Genomic DNA, 23898 nt, shown 5'->3' on the forward strand with positions numbered 1-23898 from the left:
TGCACAGACAGAGGAAGTGGGCCGGCCTGGGGGTGTACAGGGACCGGCGGAGGTGAGCGAGGGAGAGGTGATAAGTTCTCAATAAGATTTCACTGACAGCATCGGAAATCATGTCATCCGTCTGCTTCTGAAAGGCTTTCTTTTCTTATAGTTTACATTTTTTATACATTCAGACACCAGAGGAGGGAGAGAAATATGAGAGAGGGAGGGAAAAAAAGGAAAAGACAAACAGACACATGGGCAGATAAGTCAATGTGCTTATAACAAACAGGGCTATATTACGATCAATAATTTGGCAAACTGGAAATATTTGGTTTAAGGAAATCTTGAGACCACAGACGAAGACTCTCTCCTCACCTATAATCACGGTGTTTAATTGTGATGTCATCACTGTAAACAAGCACTCATACAATTAAACTCTTACTATCTGGACAGCAGGTATTTGGTATCTTTCTATGCGGCATTTTTTAAAATCACTCAAAACTATTTGCATGCTACTTCTGGCCAAATCTAACTACTGAAAAACCAATTAACATTTCAGCCTCAAGACCTTTCATCAGAGTATGTGATATTTTTGCGAGGAGTGTCCGATTGTTATTTAAGTGATTGCTCACAGGCCCGCGGCCAATGCCGCATCACGCTCGTGACTTATAGAGGGGCCTTCCTGACCCCATGTCTCCATCTGAAATTCAGAGCAGGGAGGGGTCTACCAGGTAACACCACAGGAGGAGCCAAAAATTTTTAAAAAGCCCTAAAACTTTATCACTTTACTCTTGTAAGCACCTTTTCTACTGGTCTCTTCTGGCATTAGCTTCCAGGACTGGCTTCCCTGCGATCGCAGAGGCTGTTTAGAAAGGGGACGGCCTGTAATGATGAGGTAGCACTTTTTATTATTTTTTTAAAGACACTTTTGCTATGCTGTGCAGGTATAGTGCTCTTGGCTATGCTGTGCAGGTATAGTGCTCTTGGCTATGCTGTGCAGGTATAGCGCTCTTGGCTAAGCTGCAGGTATAGTGCTCTTGGCTAAGCTGCAGGTATAGCGCTCTTGGCTAAGCTGCAGGTATAGTGCTCTTGGCTATGCTGTGCAGGTATAGCGCTCTTGGCTAAGCTGCCGGTATAGTGCTCTTGGCTAAGCTGCAGGTATAGCGCTCTTGGCTAAGCTGCAGGTATAGTGCTCTTGGCTATGCTGTGCAGGTATAGCGCTCTTGGCTAAGCTGCCGGTATAGTGCTCTTGGCTATGCTGTGCAGGTATAGCGCTCTTGGCTAAGCTGCAGGTATAGTGCTCTTGGCTATGCTGTGCAGGTATAGCGCTCTTGGCTAAGCTGCAGGTATAGTGCTCTTGGCTAAGCTGCAGGTATAGTGCTCTTGGCTAAGCTGCAGGTATAGTGCTCTTGGCTAAAACGGGACCTGTTAGCGTGGGCTGTGCTACACCGGTCGCCCACGACGACCTTGAAGAACAACAGAGCCGCAAAACCAGAAGCCAGACAACAAGGGGTCACGCGTAGGGTCATGTGACCCTTCAAAGCGCGGAGACAGAGAAGAGAAGGGGGGCTGATCGAAGGGGTGCACTTCGAGGGTCAAATACAGAACTGGATTATTGGGGGGGGGGATTTTGAGCATCTTGGTCAGTGATGGTATGCAGGTTGTGTCCAGGAGTTACGGGTTCCAATCTTGGGGTACACTATTATCCAGCTGAGATGCTGGGGGATACTGCACTGGATAGACACAACTGCCCTCCTACCACTAGGGGGCAGGGTAGGTTTCAGATAGACAAGGTTCTCAAAAAAACTACTGCATTTCCACCTGCCAACTCTTCAGTGAAGTACACAGTCGTGAGGTAATGCGGTACCTCTGTACGCTCAAAAGCGTAAAAACTGTATTCTTTTATACTAACACAACTGTAACAAGAAACAATTGTTCTCTTTTCCAAAAAGATGGTGTCAAAATGATTGCCACGTCTGTTCTCAGTACTTTTCGCACATTCTCTCAGCTGTGGGGCGGGGGATGGGGGATCGTTTTGTTCCGCACATGCCACTGAAGCAGTATTTAAAAAAAATAAATAATATTTTCCATGCGCAACTCATTCCGCACTCTATTGCAGGATGCCTCGTGGGGGGGGGGGGGGGGTGAGGGGGGGGCTAATTTAAAATCGCACTCGTAAACACGGAGATAAAAGCAATCAAGCAGCCAAACGCTGGGGCTGTCAATATTGCCGGAGAAATCCGTCAGCCTGGCTCTCATCCCCCCACACGCACAGGCTTCCCCGCGCATTCTGTTAATCTCGCTAAACGTTTTAGCGGGCAGCCTTCGAAGCGCTAGCGTCAGGAATTACGTTCGCGTTTTCAATTTCCAAGGACCTTCTTCCGTTTTATTTCACACGCCAGTCCGACTCCTGAGCCCCTCAGCCTGTCCCGATAAACGTTGCAGGAATTAAATGCAGAACCCGCTCATGTTTTCTCGACACTAATTACAAAATAGGTGCAAATTCACCACTCAACCCCTTCTTTCTCTTCTTAATTACCCATCCTAGATAACACATTTAAGGAGATGCCTGTTCAAGGGAACATCATTCAGCGTTCTCTATGACAAACAGAGCACCAGAGTAACGTTAGGTCTGTAATTTATGTAAGGTGCTGTATTTTATTAAGAGCTCCGCTTGTTTAATACGTGACAAATTCTTACTGAAATGGATGACTCTGTTGGGTTGGGTTTACCATGAGCCAGAGAGAGTGGATGTGAGGGAAACCGAGACAGAGAGAGAGAGAGAGAGAGAGAGAGAGAGTGCAAGCAAGCGATTATGGGAGAAGGGGGCAGCAAGGGATTATGAGAAAAACAAAAACAGTCTCACAGCAACACCTGTGTGTGTGTGTGTGTGTGTTAGGGCTGGGCGATATATCGCAGTGATAATTATCGTGTGCAATAACGGTCGTCGCCACCGTGTGGCGTACCGCCTTTCTTTTTGTCTTTTTCTCTTTAATTATACCTGACTCGATAGCAAACAACCACGCTACAAACGAGTACGGCACTCCCGTTTATGGCATGGCCGTCAATACCCCGAGGCTTCTGGGCATGTTGGTCTCCATTCACCGATTTGTTAATGCATTCATTCACCAAAAGATGCACTTCTTTTTTCACACTTTCATGAATAATACATAAGGTTCTAACAGCCAAGCCGTGCCATACCTTAAAGATAGAAATGCACTCGAGCGTGACGTGGCCAAATTAAATCCATCAGGATCCGGCTAGTTAGAAACAGGCGCCGCGTTTCAATTGTAGGGCTTATTAATAGTTATGGACAGCTGAAAAATACATTAACACACATAAACAAGGACTTTTTAAAAGAGGTTGCCAGACCCAGAGTATGGGAATGGGTACTAACTGTTGATTATAGTTTGACAGTTTTGACATTGCTGATTTTAAAATACGGTTCAAACCTCAGCACGCAGCATTTCATGTTATTACTGAATGATCGCAATGTGTGTGTAATGCACAATGACACACATTGGAATTGGACATTCCTAATTTAAAAATGTGTTTGTGGACATGCACTCTTTTCAATGAATGTCCTAACTTAACTTCAATATTTACAAGAAAACAGAATTTATTCACGTCAGGACAAATTTTTCTGTTGTTGCAAAAACCTCATGTGAAATGGGGTTTTTCAAAGTGAAAATCTCATCTAGTTACTATACATTTATTACATACTACCAAACCTTTCAGACTGTGTAAACAGCTTAAAATATGACCTGATTCTTGGGCCATGTCCAAAATGAGCATTTCAGAGAGTACAGCCTCTCTGGCACAGTCGGTATGTCTCAAACTTGGAAATGACTTCAAAAAACAAAACAACACCAAACAAAAAAAAAAAAAACAACTAATCACCACCAGAACATTGAGAACTGCAAACCAATTATGCATGCATTTTATTTTGGAATGACCTCACAGCTTTTAGGGCTGTTTTTTTTTTTTTTTTAACGGTGGCATTCAAGCCAGCCGGGGCTGTCTAGACAAGGTACCTTAAAAAAAAAAGAGCCCCCCTGTCGTCGGAATCGAGCTGAAGAAGGCTTTCATCCCTACAGCACATTAAGGCTGCATTTAGGGGCCCTGCTCCAGCACAGGGCTCTGATTTACCCACTGTCACCAAAAACAATTGACTAATAGGAGAAATGCGAGATGGGTGCTCGAGGATATAATTGCTTTTCTACTGTCTCGCTTTTTTCTTTTCTATTCTCCACCCCCCCCCACCCCCCCCCCCCCCCGACCAAATGAAACAAGAAGCCTCTAATAACTAACTACTCCAGCGCAAGTGGCAGTCTTGAAGCAATTACCACCCCCATTAATTGCCCTTCAATATACGTTACGGTTAAAAAGCAATCAGCGCCTAATTACTGCGCAATTACTTGGAAAAGTCTTGCCCCCCCCCCCCCCCATCCCCACCCCCCCCTCCCTTCACCTCCCCACTCCCCCTCCCCCAACCCCCCCAACCCCCCACAACAAAATATGTGTTGCCTCTTCAATTAAGATAAAAACAAACAGTCAACATCACCAGACCATTTTTATCCACCGAAGCCTTGCCCTGGAATTTGTCCACCAATAATGCTACCTGATACGCGAGGTTTATGCAAATGAACGCACATCTAAACTTACTGTAGACAGCTGTAAATTCTACCTGCAGCATTGGCACCTTAACTGTAGGGGACCTTTTGGCATCTTTCAGAATCCCACTGGCCCAATCATTAGACTGCCGTGGGTTCGAAACAGGGTTCAGCTCGAGTATCTCCAGTTTCTGTTACAAGGGAAGGTGATGATGATCATTCCAAGCTCCTGATGGAGGTTGTGAGCAGACAGAAGCCTAATGGGGGGGATGGGGGGGGGTAAATATCACAATAAATTTGGATATTAGCACCTGCCGGTGAGAGGAGAGGCACTCCGGTCTAATCCAATCCAGAGGCTCCAACCCCCCCTGTCCTGAACACCAGGTGTTATGCGGCTCTTAAGGATGGGGTGCACGACCATACTCTTCATTAGCGGCTTTAAACGTGGCATCCTTTTGGCCTTCAGTAAGCAAACCGTGGACCCCGAGTGGGAAAGGCGCTCTCCCCCCTCCCCTCTCCTCCTCTCCTCTCCTCTCTGCTCCCTCTCTCCTCTTCTCCCCTCCCCTCCCCTCCCCTCCTCTCCTCTTCTCCCCAGTGTCTGAGCAGGGGGGACGGGGACAGGGGAAGGGGAGGTGGCGGGTGAGCCTTTCCGCCGTTCCGCCAGCTCCGTGTCAGCCCCAACGCCAGCGTGTGCCTAACCCCGGTGCGCAGTCAACGCAGACATCTGCGGGCTGCTTTCCGTCCTGACGAAGAACCGCCGCCTTCGGTGGTCTCCCTGGGAACGTCTTCAGCGGGACAAACACGGCCCGTATCCACCCGGCACAGAACGCTGGCGAGCGGCGGCGCGACGGCAGAGATTCAGGCGGCATGGTTACCTGCGTAACCATGGCAGCAACACCGTCGTCGGGGCTGCGGGTAACCCGCCGGTCTTTTTGCCCCAGGAAGCCAGCTGAAAAATGAGGTCAGGGACGTGGCTGGTCACGGTACGAGGAAAGAGCGAGGAAAGTTTGAACCAACCGCCGTTTCCACTTTGAATGCGGCAGAACCGCCATTTCCACTTCGAATGTGGAACAAGCCGCCATTTCGAACGTTGAATGCGCCATAACCAGCACAAGATGGCGGCGGAGGTGGAGCTCATGGAAGGTGCAGATAGATTTTGAACGCTCTCCTCCTCTAATACAAAGCCACCCACTAGACCCCCGCCATGCTCATGTTCTCTCCCTTCACAGTAAAGTCCTCAAGGTTAACATTGCTACAGTTAAATTAACCTCAAGGTTAACTTTGTCACAGTCAAATTAACACTGTGTAGAGGTAAATTAACACTGAGCATTTCACTACTCTGGATACGATCTACACAACGGGGAAAGGTCAGGATTCAGAGCACCGAGGAAATCTCTGCTACTCGACAGCAAGCAGCCCTGTTCCGCGCTCGAGAAACGCTATCTCTCCGTAAATCAGATCTAATGGTGCAGCTCGTTGATTGCATTGTGCCGATTCTGAGCTGCCAGTGCTGCTCTCTCTGAGCAGCGCAGCAGCACTACTCAGCTACACCGATGACTCATCTGCGGCGACGATCGGTTGGATTTCGCTCTCTATCTCCCCCAGTATCAAGCTTTATTGACTACGCGACGCTTTCGACCAGACGCACGTACCGTATCGCCAAAGACGGAAATAGTTACGACAAAAAGGCCGTCCGTGTCCAAACACAAAAATAACTTGTCCGTTTCAATAACTCAAAAGACAAAAATAACAAGAAATCACAAGCAAAACAAGAGGTTGGCAAAAACATATAAACTTGAACATGTTGTTTTACTATTACATTTCTGTTCTCAACTGAATTTTCCTGTTCTGTTTCCCCCAGACAATGGCAAACAGTAGTACGGCAATAGGACCTACGTACTGCTAAACCAATGATGCTTTCACTTTCTCTTTCTCTCTGTCCGTACGTCACTCTCTAAATTCAAGTAGATTTCTTGGAAGCAATACCAACAAAAATAACGATGAATCAAAACATACATGAACAATGATTTTGAGAAATGTGAAGTGGTCAGTCCCTCTCTCTCTCTCTCTCTCTCTCTCTCACACACACACACACACACACACAATAGGAAGAAACAGGGTCATCAGTGGGAGGAAACAATATTAACAACCCAGCCCTTTCCATAGCAGCAAAGAAAATTCTAGAAATGCCTGCCGTTCTGTGATATGACTTTGCTGACCGATGGCAAATTCATTTCATATGCATGGGAGCTTGACACTCCAACTGCCAGCTTTATCACATAAATATAACACACACACACACAATTTGAATAGCACCACTTTTGCCACTTAAAAGGCTTTTTTGGATTCGCACATTTTATGCAGCACACCCCATGACCCATTCGCTGCTGGGACTTTAATATGATTCTAAATCTCATCTACAGACACAGCTGTCAAACCCAAGTAGCACTGCCCCATGGGTACCTCTGTGCACTGAGAACTGGTGCATACTAGTGACTACTGCATACTAGGTACCTCCGTGTACTGAGGACTGCTGCATACTAGTGACTACTGCATACTAGGTACCTCTGTATACTAGGGACTATTGCATACTGGGGACTGCTGCATAGTAGTGACTACTGCATACTAGGTACCTCTGTATACTAGGGACTATTGCATACTGGGGACTGCTGCATACTAGGAACCTCTGCATACTAGGTACCTATGCATACTGGGGACTGCTGCATACTAGGTATCTCTGCATACTAGGGACTTCTGCGTACTCCAAACTGCATCTCTCTCCCTTCGTCTCTCTCAGTATTTATCTTATTCAAACCCACCCCATTCAGCACAGCACAGCCCAGCAAACAGGACCCAGCACAGCGCAGAGCCAAAATGGACAAGCCAGGAAAGAACAGAGCCGTCATGAGAAAAGTACGTTGGTCACGCCCAATGTACAAAAGGTAAAGAACAAGAAACACAAACCCAGTTGCTTTATTGCATATGTGCATAATCAGGACGAGGGCGATAACCCACAACACCCTGTACAAATGCAATATTCACGAGCGGACCATTTCAAGCGTGAATGTGTCTCTTTTTCAAAATTAGAGAGGCAGAGGGAGGTTCAAAAGGGAGGTGGGGGCCAAACAATAGTTCACATAAGCAAGCTCACCAAGCGGAAAGACAATGGAAAGCGCATCTTTCAAAAATAAGGCAGTGCGCAGTTTTTTTGGCCGTTTGAGAAGCTGCGACGCTTTCAGGGACCGCACTTTGAGCGGAGAGGAGAGAAATACAATAAAGTAATCGGGCATACTAATGCCCTCTTTCATGCTTGTACACAATGGAGCTGTCCAGAGTGCTGAAACAGATGCTGCATCTTAATAGCCGCACAAAAGAGCCTCTTCTGTGCATATGCACCGGAGCTGTCCGCGGTCCTGAAACGGACGCCGCATCTCAATGACGGAACAAAGGAGTGCCTTCCTGTACACATGCACCGGAGCTGTCCAGGGTGCTGAAACAATGCCGCATGCTGTGTGCATTCATATAGGACCCCGGACTCCGCTGCTTTTCACCGGAATGCTAATACGCAGCGCTCGCTCGAAACAGGGAGCTCCAGGGAACGCATAGGCAAATTGACCGCTCCATCACGTGGAACCTGCACGGAATAACAATGGTCTGCCCGGTTCCTGTATGAGTGAGGTTGTGTGTGTGTGTGTGTGTGTGTGTGTGTGTGAGAGAGAACAGATGGTTTGTGTGCGACCGTGCGAGAAAATGAAAGAAATGGAGAGAAAGTTAGCGTGCACGTATGTGTGAGCGTGTATGTGCACATGCTCGTTTGCGAGTGTCTGTGTGCGCTCGGGCATGTGTGCCAGTATGCGTGCGCGTGCGTTCCTGTGTGTGAACGAGACTCGATGTGCACGCAGACAGTGCTGCAGACGCCGCCGCAGCTCCTCCGCTCGCACAAACACCAGCGGCGTGCTCTTCCGTCGGCAGTCTGATCACGCAGCGCCACGTTCAGCCAAACCGGAGCGATAAGGCTGAGTCCAAATGAGCTTCCCCAGCTCTTCTGTTACAAGAACTGCTGAGTTCGCCTGCAGAGGGAAGTTACCCACAGAAACTAAAAAAAAAAAAAAAAAAAAAAAAAACCCTGTGCATTTTGATAATTAAATCTCTAATGACCTTTTCTGCCACAGTCCTGTACTCCAGTCACTGCCTCTTCTTCTCAGTGAAGGATCTCAGCCCTCCCTCCTGCACACAGCTCCGCTGACCAAGCAGCAAGCGCCATTTGTATTGTACGTCAACTACATGATTAATGAATTTGGGCTGACCTCGTCCAGGCAAACAGACTGAGGAAAATTCAGTCATTGGATCATATCAAACAGAGATCTCGGAGACCCACAATCCTACAGGTGGCAGTTTCAGGGGCTCGCCAGACATTTTCTCGTGCCGAGAGACTAAGAGGACATCACCGACGGCATCACGTGACCAGCGAAGACACTTAAAGCCAGGCGAGCGTGACCGTGGTGACGATGGCGGTATGACGGAGGGGACAGTGCTAAAGCTAGCGCTCTCTTATTTTTAAGGCTCGCCAGGCCCCGGCCCAGTTGGGCAGTGACCTAGTTGGCGAGCGGCCTCCCCCCCCGAACGCTCGGTTCGGCCCGCCTGTGCCACCGCAGAGATCCCCCCCCCCCGGTGGGTGGAGCCGTGTGACGGGAAGACCTCAAATCACATCCGCGTCTCTCAACAGGCCGGGGTCCGCAGCGCTTACTCCGCTGCGTTCCCCGCGGAAGGGACGGCCGCGGCCGAGGCTAGTGCTACGCCTCAGGAAACGCGGCGGCGCTACTGAGTTTCTGCCAAAAAACTACTTCACTAAAAAAAAAAGGTCGCTCTCGCATAGTAACTGATTTTGGGTGAAGGAGATGATGACGACGACAACGACGGACGACGAAGAGAAGGAAAAGGATTCTGACGGTGAGTCATCAGCATCGGCACTTTCATCACCATCATCACCGCATCATTGTCATTCAAATGGCGGTCGAGACGGAAAAGGTATTATGCGTGCACCGCTGATGAAACCCTCCACATCTTTTCTTTTTTAAAATTCTTTTTAAAGTTTTGAGCAGCAGTAATGAATCAGTCACATGCTCAGAGGGGACACTCACAGATCTCGCTCTTCAAAGGCTAGCCGTTTCACACAGATAAGCATTAAGGGAGGTCATTCAGGATAAGGGTCTCTGTGCTCCGGGGGCTAAAGCAGGTCACACCTGCCGGGGAACCTTCGGATTACTTACGCTAACCGCCATCAGCCGCTGGCCACACGGAGAGCTGTTAGAAGCGGGGAGCTTAAAATGAGCAAAGGCAGACTTAAGCTATAAGCCGCCTGCATGGATATTAAAATCAATGACAGCGAAGACTACGTGCAGCCCTTTAAAATCACTCTTTAGGTGGGCCGTGGGGGGCATACGGCTAAGCTACGGGTTTCGCACACAGCGATGAGCTCCACAGCCCAATATGTAATCCTGACGGCGCTAGTTTAGCCTGTGACTGAACTGGAAGTCCCACAGGGTGATGCATGCTGGGTAGTGATGTCACCCAGAGGGGGGGTGGGGGGTTCAGCACCACTTCAGGTTCAGCACCACTACAGGGCTGGGGAGGTGAGCATGGGGGAGGAATCCTCAAGTACAGAGGGGGTGGTGCTGAGGCACACAGGAGGATGGGACGGGACGGGGAGGGGGTGGGGGTTTGGGGGGGGGGGGGGGCGGGGGTGATGGACTTCCATTCATGAGCAGATTCAGACACCAGTGAGGCATGGAGGATGGGTCTAGAAGAGAAGGACTCCTTTCAATAGTTCATTCAACTAACTCTTCATCATCATCACCATCATCATCATCATAATCATCTTCATCACCATCATTATGAGCGAGAAGATGGCATTAAAAACTCACATGTAAATGCGAACTGATAAAACTGGCATTTAAAATGGCACATCATACGCTACGTTGAGCAATATTTTCCTCGCAAAATTTAAATGCATAAACAAAATGCTATTTTAAACCAGAGAGGTATCTTCTGACCGAAGTGCAACTTGCGCAATGCTGCCAACCATCTGTCTTTGCTGCGAGAGCTCTCTGGGTCCCAGCACCGAGTCACAAGGCTCTCTTTAAATACAGGCTGGAAGCCGGGGTTCGACTGTCAGAACTGCCGAACCACAGTTCACTTCAGATATCCTCTGCAAAAAAAAAAGGATGTGAATATATTCAAAAGCGTGTCTCTCTCCTTGTTACAGAGAAGCAGAAAATGTGCATTTTAAAAAATATATTGCAACATGTGAGTTTGCATGTGTACAAGGCTTTGGACAAACACATTTGAAAGTATTTTGATCACTATCAAACATGTTTTTACCTAATATATATATATATATATATATATATATATATATATATATATTTACAAATACAAAGTCGTTGAATATTTCAATGTAAATAGAAATGTTAATGCCACGTATTTAACAGTAATTGAAACTGCATGTAACCGAAAGCAACAGAGTAAATAGTTACATTCACATTTAATTTCAGAATTTAGCAGAAGCTCTGAATCTGGAGTGGCTTACACAAAAAAAAGTTTTACATACAAGCCATTTACCCAGATTGATATTTTACCGAAGCGATTAAGGTTAAGGGCCCCCTCACTCAAGCATACAAAGGCAAATACCCTACCTGGAAATACAACCCACAGCCTTTGAGGTACAAGCCCAGTCCCCTAACCGTTACACCACACTGCCAGCCCTAGCTGTATTTTACATGGATGTACATGGAATTGCAGCCATTTTGTCCTAATGTAGAGCACAGCATCCGTTGGTCTCATTTCATGTCTTAATTACTCACGGTAGCGCTCGCTACTTAACAGCTGCCTACACTGGCACCACTCAATAGCAAAAATAAGCCATGTCATTATTCCCAGTTGGGAATTTAGCTGACATTTAATCAATCAACGTCTAACAGAATTATTTAGCAGGCTGTTAATGGAAAACGGGTGACATCTTAAGTCTCTAAAAAAGTTTTTTTTCCCCCCTTATAACACCAGCCTGGCCGTCCTGTCTCTGGCCTACATGCTTAGGCATTGGACATGATGACGGTACTGCATACGACCTATATTTAAAATCATATTTCAAAAATATACTATTTAAAAAAAGACTGTTTTATTTTTTTTTATACAAGTAGCATCTTAAGGAAGCATTTGAAAATACTTGAGTTATTTCAGACATAAGCATTTTGTTTATCAAGAATAAGGTATCGAAATACAAAGCCTTTATTTTGGTCAGTGCATTTTTGAAGCACCACAAATGCATTTAATGTCTCCTGTATTTGACTCCTGTAAGTGAATATTTGGGTGTGTCTGTGTAAACCTGTAGTTGTGTGTATAGGTGTAGTTGTTTGGGTGTGTGTTTGTGTGCGTGCATGTGTGTGTGTGTTTGAGAGAGAGAGAGAGAGAGAGAGAGTGTGTGTGTAACTGTATGTGTGTGTTGATGATCTTTGCACCAAACTCCATGTTGTCTCGCAAATCTTACACTCACAAATCAAATGCAGGTAAAATGTTTTCCGTCCTGTTAGCGATGTACTCCGCTCTCAGACTGAGGTGAGAGTGTGTGTGTGTGTGTGTGTGCACACGAGTGAGAAAGAAAGAGAGAGAAAAGAGTAAATCCTCTTCACGTCTAATCTTAAGATGATCTGCTGAGTGATGCAGTGTTGCAGCAGAGATCACACAGGAGACAGCAGCCGCCAGCCGCTAACGCTAACACCTCGGCGCGCTGCGCTCCCTTCCCACGTCACACCGAGCTCTGGGGACTGCCTGTCGAATGTTAATTAACGCTCGGGCTCAAAACGACACAGTTCCTTAAAGTGAGAAACACGGCAACAACATAAACAGCAAAACAAAAAAAAAAACAAAAAAAAAAAACAAAAACAACAGCAACTGTAAAAACAACAATAACAGCGGCAGCAGAAAGAACAACAGCAGCAATAGCAACTGTAAAAACAACAACAGCAACAGCAACTGTTTTTTTTCTGTGACGACAGAAATGTTTGCAGATGATTTTTCTGAGAATCATCCAGCTTTAAAATGACTGGTTTAGGGACATTTGGGGGTTTGTGGTCTAAAACAAGCAACTCCAAAGCAGTTTGCGCAGTGATGTCATGCATTCAGAGTTTTCTTAATTTTCTCCTGCAGCAGTAAAACAGAGTCACGAATGCACTTGGAGTCATTAATTACTTAGACCTACAACACCTCTGTTTTTAAACAAAACTGCTTAAATTATAGCTCAATCTGTGTTTGTTTAACATGTCCAAACAGTACCATCTGCCAGGAGAGGGATATTCATCACTGAACTCTCACGGGAAGGCGCAGTGGATACGAGGAGTCGAGCCGAGCTCAGCTATCCACAGGAGAACCGACACACACTGCACCGCGTCACTCAAAACAGTCCAGGCTGTGCAAACGGGCCTGCGAGGATCTCAGAAAACGAAGGCAGCAGACTGCACCTCCAGGACACAGGGTGAGACTGAGGCCAGCACGTAATACTCAACACTTCGCACAGGTTAACCCCTGTGATTTGGCCATGCGGGCGGGCAGGAAACGCATGTGATCTGGCCATGCGGGCGGGCAGGAAACGCATCATCGCCTGGCAGGATGGAATCCCAGCAAATGAAGAAGGGCACGAGTTCGGAAGGCCGGAAGGATGAGGGAGCGCGAAGCACGACTGTAAACGAAAAGCCGCCAACGTCCTTCCCAGAAAACAGAGCTTAAAATGCACTTTTATTCGTATTGTTTCTTTTTTTTTTGTGTTTTTTTTTTTTTTTTACACAGGCACTGTCACAAAGCTGCTTTACAAGGCGAAAAAAAAAGGAAATAGGAGAAATTATAAAGTTTAGGCAAGACTGAGCATGAACCTCCAAAAGTCCAGAAGGCGAGGTAAATAACAACCTCCCCCTGTGGGAAGGACTTGCAATCGGAAATAGAGCCCAACTCCACGAGCCAGCTCGGTACTGAAGAAGGCTGGCCCGGCCCGTATGAAGGGTGCGGGTCTGGCCGAGGAAGAGTAACGTCCGAGGCTCGGGTGCGATGACCGGCGAGGCCGTATTCCCACTCTGCAGCCGTCAGCGGAGGGGAATTGCGCTTCCGGACCCTTATTTTTTTTGGGCGGCGCCGGTCGGCTGCACCGGAGAGAGATCGCACTTCAGCGCGCTCGTGACGGCGCCGGCTGGCTGCACAAACATCCCGTCGCCTCGTGACAAGCGTGGCATCTGTCTGCGGCAGAGCTGAACCGCGGCGGCTAGTCTGAAGCTAACAAGCGAGGCGGCGGGGGGGTGCTGGGGGGGGGAGATCTGCTGGAAGTACGCTCCCTTCCCAGACGCGGGGTCAGAGAGCTCAGCGGGCCTACGGCTCGGAGCCTGCCTCCGGCAGTCAGCCGAGCTTCCCATGATGCATCGCACCCCCCGCTGCGGCTTCAGAAGCGGAGACCGAAACGATCGCAGAATTAAAAAAAGGAAAGAGGAGCCCGCGTTCCCTCGGGCGTGTGTGTGTGTGTGAGTGTGTGTGTGTGTGTGTGTGTGTGTGTGCGTGCGTGCGTGCGGGGAACAGACGGATTCGCTCACCGTGTGACTCTCCGTCCCTGCGAGCCACAGTGTGGAGTCCACTTCCTGTCTAGCATCAGGTAGAGTTTCAAAATGGCGGCCGACGTGTTTTTAGGCCGTTCATCCGGGAGGCTTTGTTTATGAGCCCGGCAAAATGGATTCAGCTGCTGTTCAGTCACACCCACCCACCCACCCCTCCCCTCCCCTCCCCTCGCCCGTCCCTTATCTCAAAAATCAAATCCTCTTTGCCGGCTAAGTTTCATGCCGCATGAACATATCTGGCCTATCGGTGGAGCAGCAGCCCAAGGCCACACATCCAGAGTAATTACGGCCTGTGTCACCTAATGAAACGACGAGTCTCCAATCTACGGCGGCGAGGGCGGCGTTCGGGGGGGGGGGGTTGTGGCGGGGCTTTCCGCTCCTTTCTCTGCCTCTCCGTCTGACTGCGGCACGTCTGACCCGACGTGCTTCCGGGCCACCCCCGTGCACAGCAACCCAAAATCCGCACGCATTCAGTCAGGATACGAGAAGCGGCGACAACAGGCGCCGAAGCTGAAGCCAATTCAGCTCGTTGGAGGCAATTACCCGAGCTGCCACAGAGCGAGAGGGGTCTGCGGGAGCCGCCCGAACCCGCGGCTTAGCGCCACCGTCATCTCCAGAACGCAGCCGACGAGACAGCTCGCCGCGGACAGCTCAATTAACCCCCCTCCGCCGCGAACGGATCCGGCTTAAAAGTACAACTGCGACGCGGTAAGAGAGCGGTTCTGGCCTGTGCGCGCGCCCCAGAACCCGCTAGCGTCCGCTAGCCCAGATTCCATCTTCATTAATAATTTTACTGCAGCCTCTCTGGCATCAACAACCGCCCCCCCCCCCCTCCCTCAGCCCCGCCCCAACTGCCCACCCCACCCCACACAATTGGGCCGAGAACAGGACCCTGAGGAACCCCCCTGCCGTGTGGCCGCTGTCCTCTCTCTCCTTTTCACAGCGAAGATGTATGAGACTATTTATATTCGGTAAAACCTACTTTCTCCGGCACTTAATCCCTCCCAGCGTACTCTGCCGCCCGCGGGACCGCCTCGCTGCCCCAAAATCGCTGCATGGGGGGGCGGGGAGGGGTGTGAGGAGCGCAGCGGTGGGGCCGCTCCTCACGCCCGGCGACCCAGGAGCCCCAGGAAATGAATTCATAGCGCAAGCGCACCGTGACCTCTAACACTCGGTAGGTATCGGTGCGGGGTTTGAAACTCACAGCAAGCCCCCCCCCGCCACCTCCCCCCACCCCCCCGCGTGTTGAGCTCGAGCAGGCTGGGAGGCCGAAAGCTCGAATTACAGTTTTCCACACGTCTCTGCCCCTCCAGGAGCTCCAACAGCCCACTTCCTGCCTGAACTGGATATTAATTTCCCTCAGCCGAAGGATTTGTTGCTCCACAAAGCTCAAGCACCTCGCAGTCTCCGAACGCTGCACAAAAGAATGATGGGTTTCAAATCCCTTCAGAGGGGAATTGTGGGTAAGACATGTGGGCTCACGTTTTTATACACCTTCCTCTTTTTTTTTTTTTTTTGGAAATTTAGTCTATGACGATTTTAAGTATTGGAGCACCATTCTCCCTCAGCAGGTTGACACTGGCACACAGCATATCACAGAGGGAAGATATTTAACATTAAATTGATGTGGCAAATGAACTCAGGGGTTTATAGAGTTTCACTGGCGAAAGAACCTGAGAAAGGAATATCCCCCATTTATATCCACTTACTACACGATGAGAAGCAATCTTTGGCGTTTAGATCGGATTGACATTGATCCCAAAAGAGAGCAGCTAATGGACTTCAGCATCTCTGCGTTGGGTTTGAAATGTGTTCACAGAAGCAGGGAAGCCGGTGGGCGCAGCTGCAACCTGAGGGAGCGGCCACAAGGGCGGCGGCAGAGTAGCAGTGTCAGAGAGAGAGAGGACAGGTAGGGGGGCAGCGGGTTCCTCAGCCCAAATCCTCGACCCCCACCCTCCCCACCCACACAGCCAGCCCCAGGTAGGAAGGAGAGGGGGGGGCACTCACGGTCGCTGCAGTACGAGCCCCCGTAGGACGTCATGGTGCAGTCACAGGAGAAGCCCTCCCACTGTTGGAGACACACGCCCTGATTGTAGCAGGAGTCCTCCATGCAGGTCGTACTGGGGCCTGGAGAGGAGCAAGCACAGGCGGCTTCAACACACAGCTTCAACGCACAGCTTCACACACAGCTTCAACACACACTTAAACACAGGCTTCAACGCACAGGTTCAACACACAGCTTCAACGCACAGGTTCAACACACAGCTTCAACACACACTTAAACACAGGCTTCAACGCACAGGTTCAACACACAGCTTCAACGCACAGGTTCAACACACAGCTTCAACACACACTTAAACACAGGCTTCAACGCACAGGTTCAACACACAGCTTCAACGCACAGGTTCAACACACAGCTTCAACACACACTTAAACACAGGCTTCAACGCACAGGTTCAACACACAGCTTCAACACACACTTAAACACAGGCTTCAACGCACAGGTTCAACACACAGCTTCAACACACACTTAAACACAGGCTTCCAACACACACTTAAACACAGGCTTCAACGCACAGGTTCAACACACAGCTTCAACACACAGGTTCAACACACAGCTTCAACACACACTTAAACACAGGCTTCAACGCACAGGTTCAACACACAGCTTCAACACACACTTAAACACAGGCTTCAACGCACAGGTTCAACACACAGCTTCAACGCACAGGTTCAACACACAGCTTCAACACGCACTTAAACACAGGCTTCCAACACACAGCTTCAACACATACTTAAATTCAGGCTTCCAACACACAGCTACAACACACAGTTAAACACAGGCTTCCAACACACAGCTACAACACACAGTTAAACACAATATGCATTTTACCCTGAACTTCTCATTTGCATAAGAAACACAAACAGGAGACACACAATCTGATGTTTTATTTTGTGTGTCATTTCTCTTCTGTGGAATTTAGTTTCAGTTTTAGTAACATCGTTATTGGACCATCATTTCTCCTGTGTATACGGACTGTGAGGTACGAACGCGCTGTACACAAGCTAAACAGGTAGCGTTTGATAATGCGATTTGGAGTAATTATCTCAATGAGTTCATTAAAAAGCGCACCACACGCCCAGTTTACTGAATCTGCCAGCGCTTCAGTCTGATTGAATTACCATCCTGGCACCAGAAAACGGGTCTCTCTCAAATGAGGGCTGCTGGTTCTGCCCCAGAATAAGCACATTTTAAACAGGGTTAGTCATGTGTCATTAGGGACAGTTTTGACTCAAACCCAGATTAATCTACTTATCAAAAAAACATATCCATAAAATCAAACTGAATGTGTAATGCCTCTGCCCAAATGCACGCCAAGGAAGGTAACACACAACACCGCAGTTTAAATGACAGTGCCTGTCTGGAGCCTGTCTGGAGCACTTTGAGCTTCAGTGTGAGTTTGTGTGTGTGAGCATGTGTGTGTGTGTGTGTGTGTGTGTGTGTGTGTGTGTGTGTGTGTGTGTGTGTGTTTGTTTGTGTGTGCATGTAAGCGTATCTGTCTATGTATGTGTATGCGTAGTGTGTGTGTATGTGTAGTATGTGTGTGCATGTATGCGTATTTGTCTATGTATGTGTATGCGTAGTGTGTGTGTGTGTGTGTAGTATGTGTGCGTGTGTATTTATGTGTGTGTGTGTGTGTGTGTATATGTAGTATATGTGTGTAGTGAGTGTCTGTGTGTGAGTGTGTGTATGTAGTATGTGTGTGAGTTTTTGTGTGTGTGTATTTATGTGTGTGTGTGTACCCCTCCCTCCCTGTAGGGGCGACATAGCTCAGGAGGTAAGACCGATTATCTGGCAGTCGGAGGGTTGCCGGTTCAAACCCCGCCCTGGGCGTGTCGAAGTGTCCTTGAGCAAGACACCTAACCCCTCACCCCTAACTGCTCTGGCGAATGAGAGGCATCAATTGTAAAGCGCTTTGGATAAAAGCGCTACATAAATGCAGTCCGTTTATCATCCCTCAGTCACTCACCCTCACAGCCCCTCTCCACTTGCCCCACCCTGTGGAGGGCGTCTGCGATCAGGTCCGGCAGTCTCCCGTTCAGGTCCACTGAGGCCAGGCAGCCCTGGTACCCGTCCCGGGACGCGATCAGTTTGGGCAGGGTGTTGTACCGGCTCTTCACCACACCCCCGATGTACAGCTCTCCTGCGAAACAGAGCCGTCTCCAAACAGTCACAAAACACTTCACCACACCCCAATATACACCTCTCCTGCGAAACAGAGCCGTCTCCAAACAGTCACAAAACACTTCACCACACCCCAATATACACCTCTCCTGAAAAACACAGCCGTTTCCAAACAGTCACAAAACACTTCACCACCCACAGAGCCGAAAAAGGGGGTGTTAGGTGTAAATTCCCTTCAGGCAAAATTCACACAGATATCACTCGTTTCATTTAGCGTGATTTAATTTATTCGTTTATTTGACAGGGACACTGCACATTAAAAATATTTCTGTACAGGTGCCAGGAGTTAGCCAGGAAGGCTAACGCTCATCTGCAGTCCCCGGGGCTACACGTTAAGACTGTGGGAGAAAACCTACGCGAACACGGGGAGAACATGCAAACTCCACGCAGAGAAGAGGATTTTTTTTTGCTTGTTGCAATGACTGGTTTTCAAACCCGATCCAGACAGAATGAAAACCCAGAGAGAGAAGGCGGAAGTGGCCACAAATGCACTGTGTGTATAACAGCACTTCCTGTCGCCAGAGAAAACATTCCGGAACATTACAGAACAAGCCTGACTATCCTGAAGAACGTGCCGGACAGGGAGAAATGGAATAGACAGGGATAAAAGGAAAAGAAGATCATTTAATTCCAATGAAATGTACTGTGGATTGTGTTCCACTGACTACGTTTGGGACGGATCTTTTTGTCCCAGGTGGAGAGGGTCACGGCAGGGCTGATGAAAATGAGGGCTAGTTTTAGTGCGCGCCGATCGATACCTTACCCCCCAAAAACAAACTCAATGCTGGGCCTACAGCACAGCACACTGAGATACAACTCGCCCCAAACACGCACCAAAACAAAAACAAGTTTCAGACTGTTTTAACACCCCCCTCCCTGTGCCCTAATCTCCCAAATCTCCCCCAATCTCCCAAACTCTCTTCCTTGCTCCCCACCCAAACACCTTTCTTTTTCTCCCACTCTTTTCCTTTCTCCATCTCTCCCTCTTTCTCACTTGCACTCGTTCTCTCTCTCTTTTTTTCTCCCTATCACCTGCTTTTCCCTCTCTCTATCTCTGTCTCTCTCTCTCTCTCCCTCATCACTAAAAGTGTGCGTGCCAGTTTCAGAGTAAGTTTGTGTGTGTGCGATGGGGGTGGGGGGAGCTTTTTTTTCTGAGCTATTTCTGAGTGGAAGAAATCACACCAAACTATCACTTCAGACGCGGATTCTGAAGTGCCACAAAAAACCAGCGACTCATTACGCTCTGTAAAAAAAAAAAAGAACACGGTAAAGACGCCGTCCCAACCGGCGCTGAGGATGAGGATGCTACCGCTCGCGCACACTCTGGAGAAGATTTAAAGCGCCCTCCCCTCGCACACCCTCAGGCCCCCCCGTGAACACCTGACCGCGATCAGCTGATGAATAAGAGGGCGCAGCGACGCCGTTGGCCCACAGAGGAGTTCACGCACAGAACGCTCTGCGTCTGAAAGAGGCACTTGTGAAAGGACGAAGCAGCATCGCGTTAGCCACACTGCTACGAATCTATATCATCTTCGTCAAATGGCGGTACAGTCACTATTTCAGCGGTGATATCTTTCAAATCCACAGACAAAGACGTAGTCGGCGAAGACTGGTTTGGGAAAGCAGGTTCTGACCTCGGGGGCAATCACAATTGTCCCGTATGAATTGGGGAGGTTATTTTTTTTCCCCCTTTAATGCGCCCGGGTGGGTTTATCCTCCTAATGGAATGCAGCGGTAATGGAACTCTTTCAGCGGAGAGCGCCGTCAAGATCTCCCCCTCGCACTAATCCGCTCGGCTCGTACCCGCACGTAAAACAAACGAGGGCAGGGGGAACGGTCTCCGTGGAGACGGGGGTCACGGCGGGTTTCGCTCGGGGCTGGAAAACTGTAAAAAAAAAAACCTGGAGTTTTAACCCGGCGCCTTGGAAGGAACGTGAGAGAGAAACTTCCTGTCGGGCCGCGAGCGGATCGTCGCAGCTCACCGAATTCAGCCAGCGTGAGGAGGAAGATCCAAACCGCCGATTCTCTCGCTCCATAAGTGTTTTGGTGTTATTTTTTTTTATTTCAGTCATTTTTTTGTTTATAGAACAGCAAACCCTAGCGAGGAAATCTCTCTTCTTCTGCGCCATGCGCACAGTGTGCGATAGCTGTGACTAGATATTTGAAAATGAAGAGAAGCAGAACGATTCGAAGAGAACAGCCACGCCACACAAGAACGGCTATACTGCAAATGCGGCAATATGGCAATCTTCAATACCGCAGAGATATGCCTGGTATCGTGTGAATGTGTGTGTGTGTGAGCATACGTGTGTGAACATTCGTGTTTCATTTACATTTAGTGCACAAACAGGCCATGTTATGGATTACAAGTGGGGTGGGGGGTGTGGGGGGGTTCAGAAACCTATGTGGTCAGTACACTGTGGCCTGGAAACTTAGTAGGGTGCGAGGGGGATGCACCAAGAGTATGATTTGAGAGAATGAAACAGTGAGAATAAAATAGAAATGAGCAAAATGATTCAGATGTGATTCTGACCTCTGAGCACATTACCCAAGCACCGATGGGGCTCTGGAGAATTACACCAGAGCCCACTGCAAGACCGGCTGAGGAGCAGAGATCGAAAAGCCATCGAGAGCCTCTATGACCTTTGACCTCGCGACCAGAAAACTGATACGTTTCGGATTACCGCTGAGCTTGACATTTGTGTCAGATTTAATTAAAGCCTACCAATAAGCGGCCATGTCAGTGACCCGGAAGCGCTGACGGGACAGAAAGAGGGCGCACATAACAGAGGAAGAGCCCCTTTTACTGCACCTTTCACAATGGGCACGAAAATACTCATCCTCACCAAATGAAATCTGTGAATACTGATCAGCTGCAGGCCGGCTGACTCACACAGAGCCACTCATTCTGAATTTTGCTCCTTTTATTAAAACGTCGTCCAGCACGAATGCCGTAAGACGCAAGGAGAAACAACACGCAATTTTACCAGAAAAACAAAAAACAAAAAAACATTAATAATGCACCGTTTGACTCGCAAGGACAAGACCATGGAAATGTTCTGAAAATGAAACTGGAACGCCTGACAAGATTATCCAGTAAAGGATACACAAACACAGGCAAGGCACCAGGACTCTTACCCTACAGTGCTAGAGAATCATTCAGGGACTGGTGGGGGGGGGGGGTTAGGGCGGGTCAAAGTTCAACCATCATTCGCGTTCTATTGCGATCGAATATGGACCCCAAGGGTGAGCGTTTATTTGAATACACCAAGCACACGCGGTCGGCGGATATCCCAACGAAGACGTAAAAGCGTGTGGCGCTGCACGTCCGACGAAATGCCCGCCCAGGGTTTTGGTTTCTCATAAACCCATCCTGGGAGCCGATTAATTATTCATGACGCACATCGCTGGGCGTCGTGTTACAGCAGTGATTCAGGGAATGGACGCACACGTCTGAATGCCTGCCAAGCCCACACCGGTGGGTAAGGTAACCCCGGATGTGGAAGGTTTTTTTAAATCAATACCTACAGATTCATTATGGCAAACCAGCCGAGGGGCCTTGTATATCCAGAGATACTTTTCATGAATTGACCCCGCATTGATTGGCTGCTGATGTGTGTTGGCGCGGTGAAATACATTTTTTTGTAGGCAGTAACGCTGATGATATGCAGCCTTTGACAGTTCTGTTGATGGCGGAATGTAAATAACCACGCCCGTAAAAAAGGGCTTTGTTGGCGCGCGACCCAAACGCATGGGCTGAAGGAGGGCAGAGAGAGAGATTTATGCGCCGAGGAGCTCCAGCGTTCTGACAGCGGTGACAGCGATTCGTCTCCATGACAACCCGGGAAACCACAGGAGGCCTCCCGGGCGAGCGAGGCGGTAGCACAGGAGCGCGGTGCAAAGGATGCTGGGAGTTATCGGGGCAGCTGCGACTTGCCGCACAGACTTGGCGCTGATCGACCCAGTTTGACGACTAGGGACTCTACCCCCCCTCCTTCCACAGGGTGTCTAAGGACCTCTTTTAAATGAGCTTGTCAGTAGCTTTGGTAATTGAGATTTTAATTGGACTCCTGTCTTTCTTATCACCTGCCCCAAACCCCCCCCCCCCTTTAACACAGCCCCTCTCTGTAGCATTATTACATCATGCATTACTCAAGTCAACAGAAATACTCGAGGTGTGTTGTCCCGCCGCACCGCCCCCCCATCCCCCCCCCCCCAGCAGAATAAGAAGCTGACCTCAGACCAGTTCTCTTCCGCAACAGGCTATCTAACGGCCGCGAGCAGTCTGTGAGAGGGAGACCAATCACAGCCGGCCAGCGAACCGCAGGGGACTCAGCGAGCGACAGACACGGCCGTAACCCGTAACAACCTCTCCAGCGCCGGTGTGTGGACCCCGTACCGCCTCACACTGGGCCCAGACACCGCCGTCCCCCAGGGAGGACACCGGGAACATGGCTTTTTTATCATTATTTCCCTTTTTCCTCAGGTGTGAAGGGATGAGAACGCACCAGTGAGTGAAATTGAGAGGGGCTGGAATGAGCTGAGCTCAGCTTACAGGTGCACAGAGCTGCCCAGTCTGGGGGAGAAGAGGGGGGAGGAGCCGCCTCGTTTCATTCTGTACACCACCTCAAACGAACCCTGTCCCCGGGTCTGAGCCCCTCAGAACTTGCGTCCCAGAACACACACGTCCGCACGCACGCACACACACACACATCACAGAGTCAGTCAGACATACACAGTCACACACACAAGATACACACGCGCACACAAACACACACATATGCACTGATTTGTTTTCCTTATTTCCCCGATGATCTCAGCCAGTACAGCAGGTGAACAGTAATGTTGGCATGTGGAGATCTGGTTGCACAGCTACAAGGTCTTCTGTCCCCTTTCAGCACCAACAGGGCCGGTTAAAGCACAGGGCACAGGGCCCGTGCTGCTCTGAAACGGACACATGCAGCACGCTCGTCCTGTAAAACCCGCCCCCACACCCAAAACACCGCGGACCGGATCCCGTCAGCAGCGGGGGGGGGGGAGGGGGGGGGGCTGAACTGAACCGGCGGCAGAGTCTTCAGGAGCCTGTCACCGTGTGATGAAGAGGGACTCTGCGGACTAAAAAAAACACGAGCGCGTCTGTCATCGGAAGCTCAGAGGACAAATTTGTCGCCCGAGTCTGTTGGAGGGCAACGTCCCCCCCCCCCCCGGGGTTCGGTGACAAATGAGACTGAGAGCTCAGTCGGTGTGGTCTTCATTGTCCCCCCCCCCCCCCCCCCCCCCCCTTCTATCGAGCACATCACAGATCAACCGCCGCGGGGCCTAGCGACACACAACAATGGCTCGCGCATCGAGCGCGCACGTGATCCTCGAGAGAGCCTGTGAACCTAGAAAGCGCACGCGAACCTCG

The 23898-nt window shown here is 49.3% G+C and overlaps 1 protein-coding gene across 3 annotated transcripts in view; it reads right to left on the bottom strand.

The window, feature by feature from the left end:
* nrxn2b (neurexin 2b) overlaps positions 1-23898 on the bottom strand; it is a 631318-nt gene that overhangs the window by 273621 nt on the left and 333799 nt on the right. For all 3 annotated transcript variants that reach the window (XM_035408766.1, XM_035408765.1, XM_035408763.1), the window contains 2 exons: positions 18277-18450; positions 16253-16372 (listed from right to left, as the gene is read on the bottom strand). In XM_035408766.1, coding sequence (XP_035264657.1) covers positions 16253-16372; positions 18277-18450 — 294 coding nt within the window. The remainder of the gene's footprint in view (positions 1-16252; positions 16373-18276; positions 18451-23898) is intronic.

This window comes from Anguilla anguilla, chromosome 3 (assembly GCF_013347855.1).
Source record: "Anguilla anguilla isolate fAngAng1 chromosome 3, fAngAng1.pri, whole genome shotgun sequence".
NCBI lineage: Eukaryota > Metazoa > Chordata > Actinopteri > Anguilliformes > Anguillidae > Anguilla > Anguilla anguilla.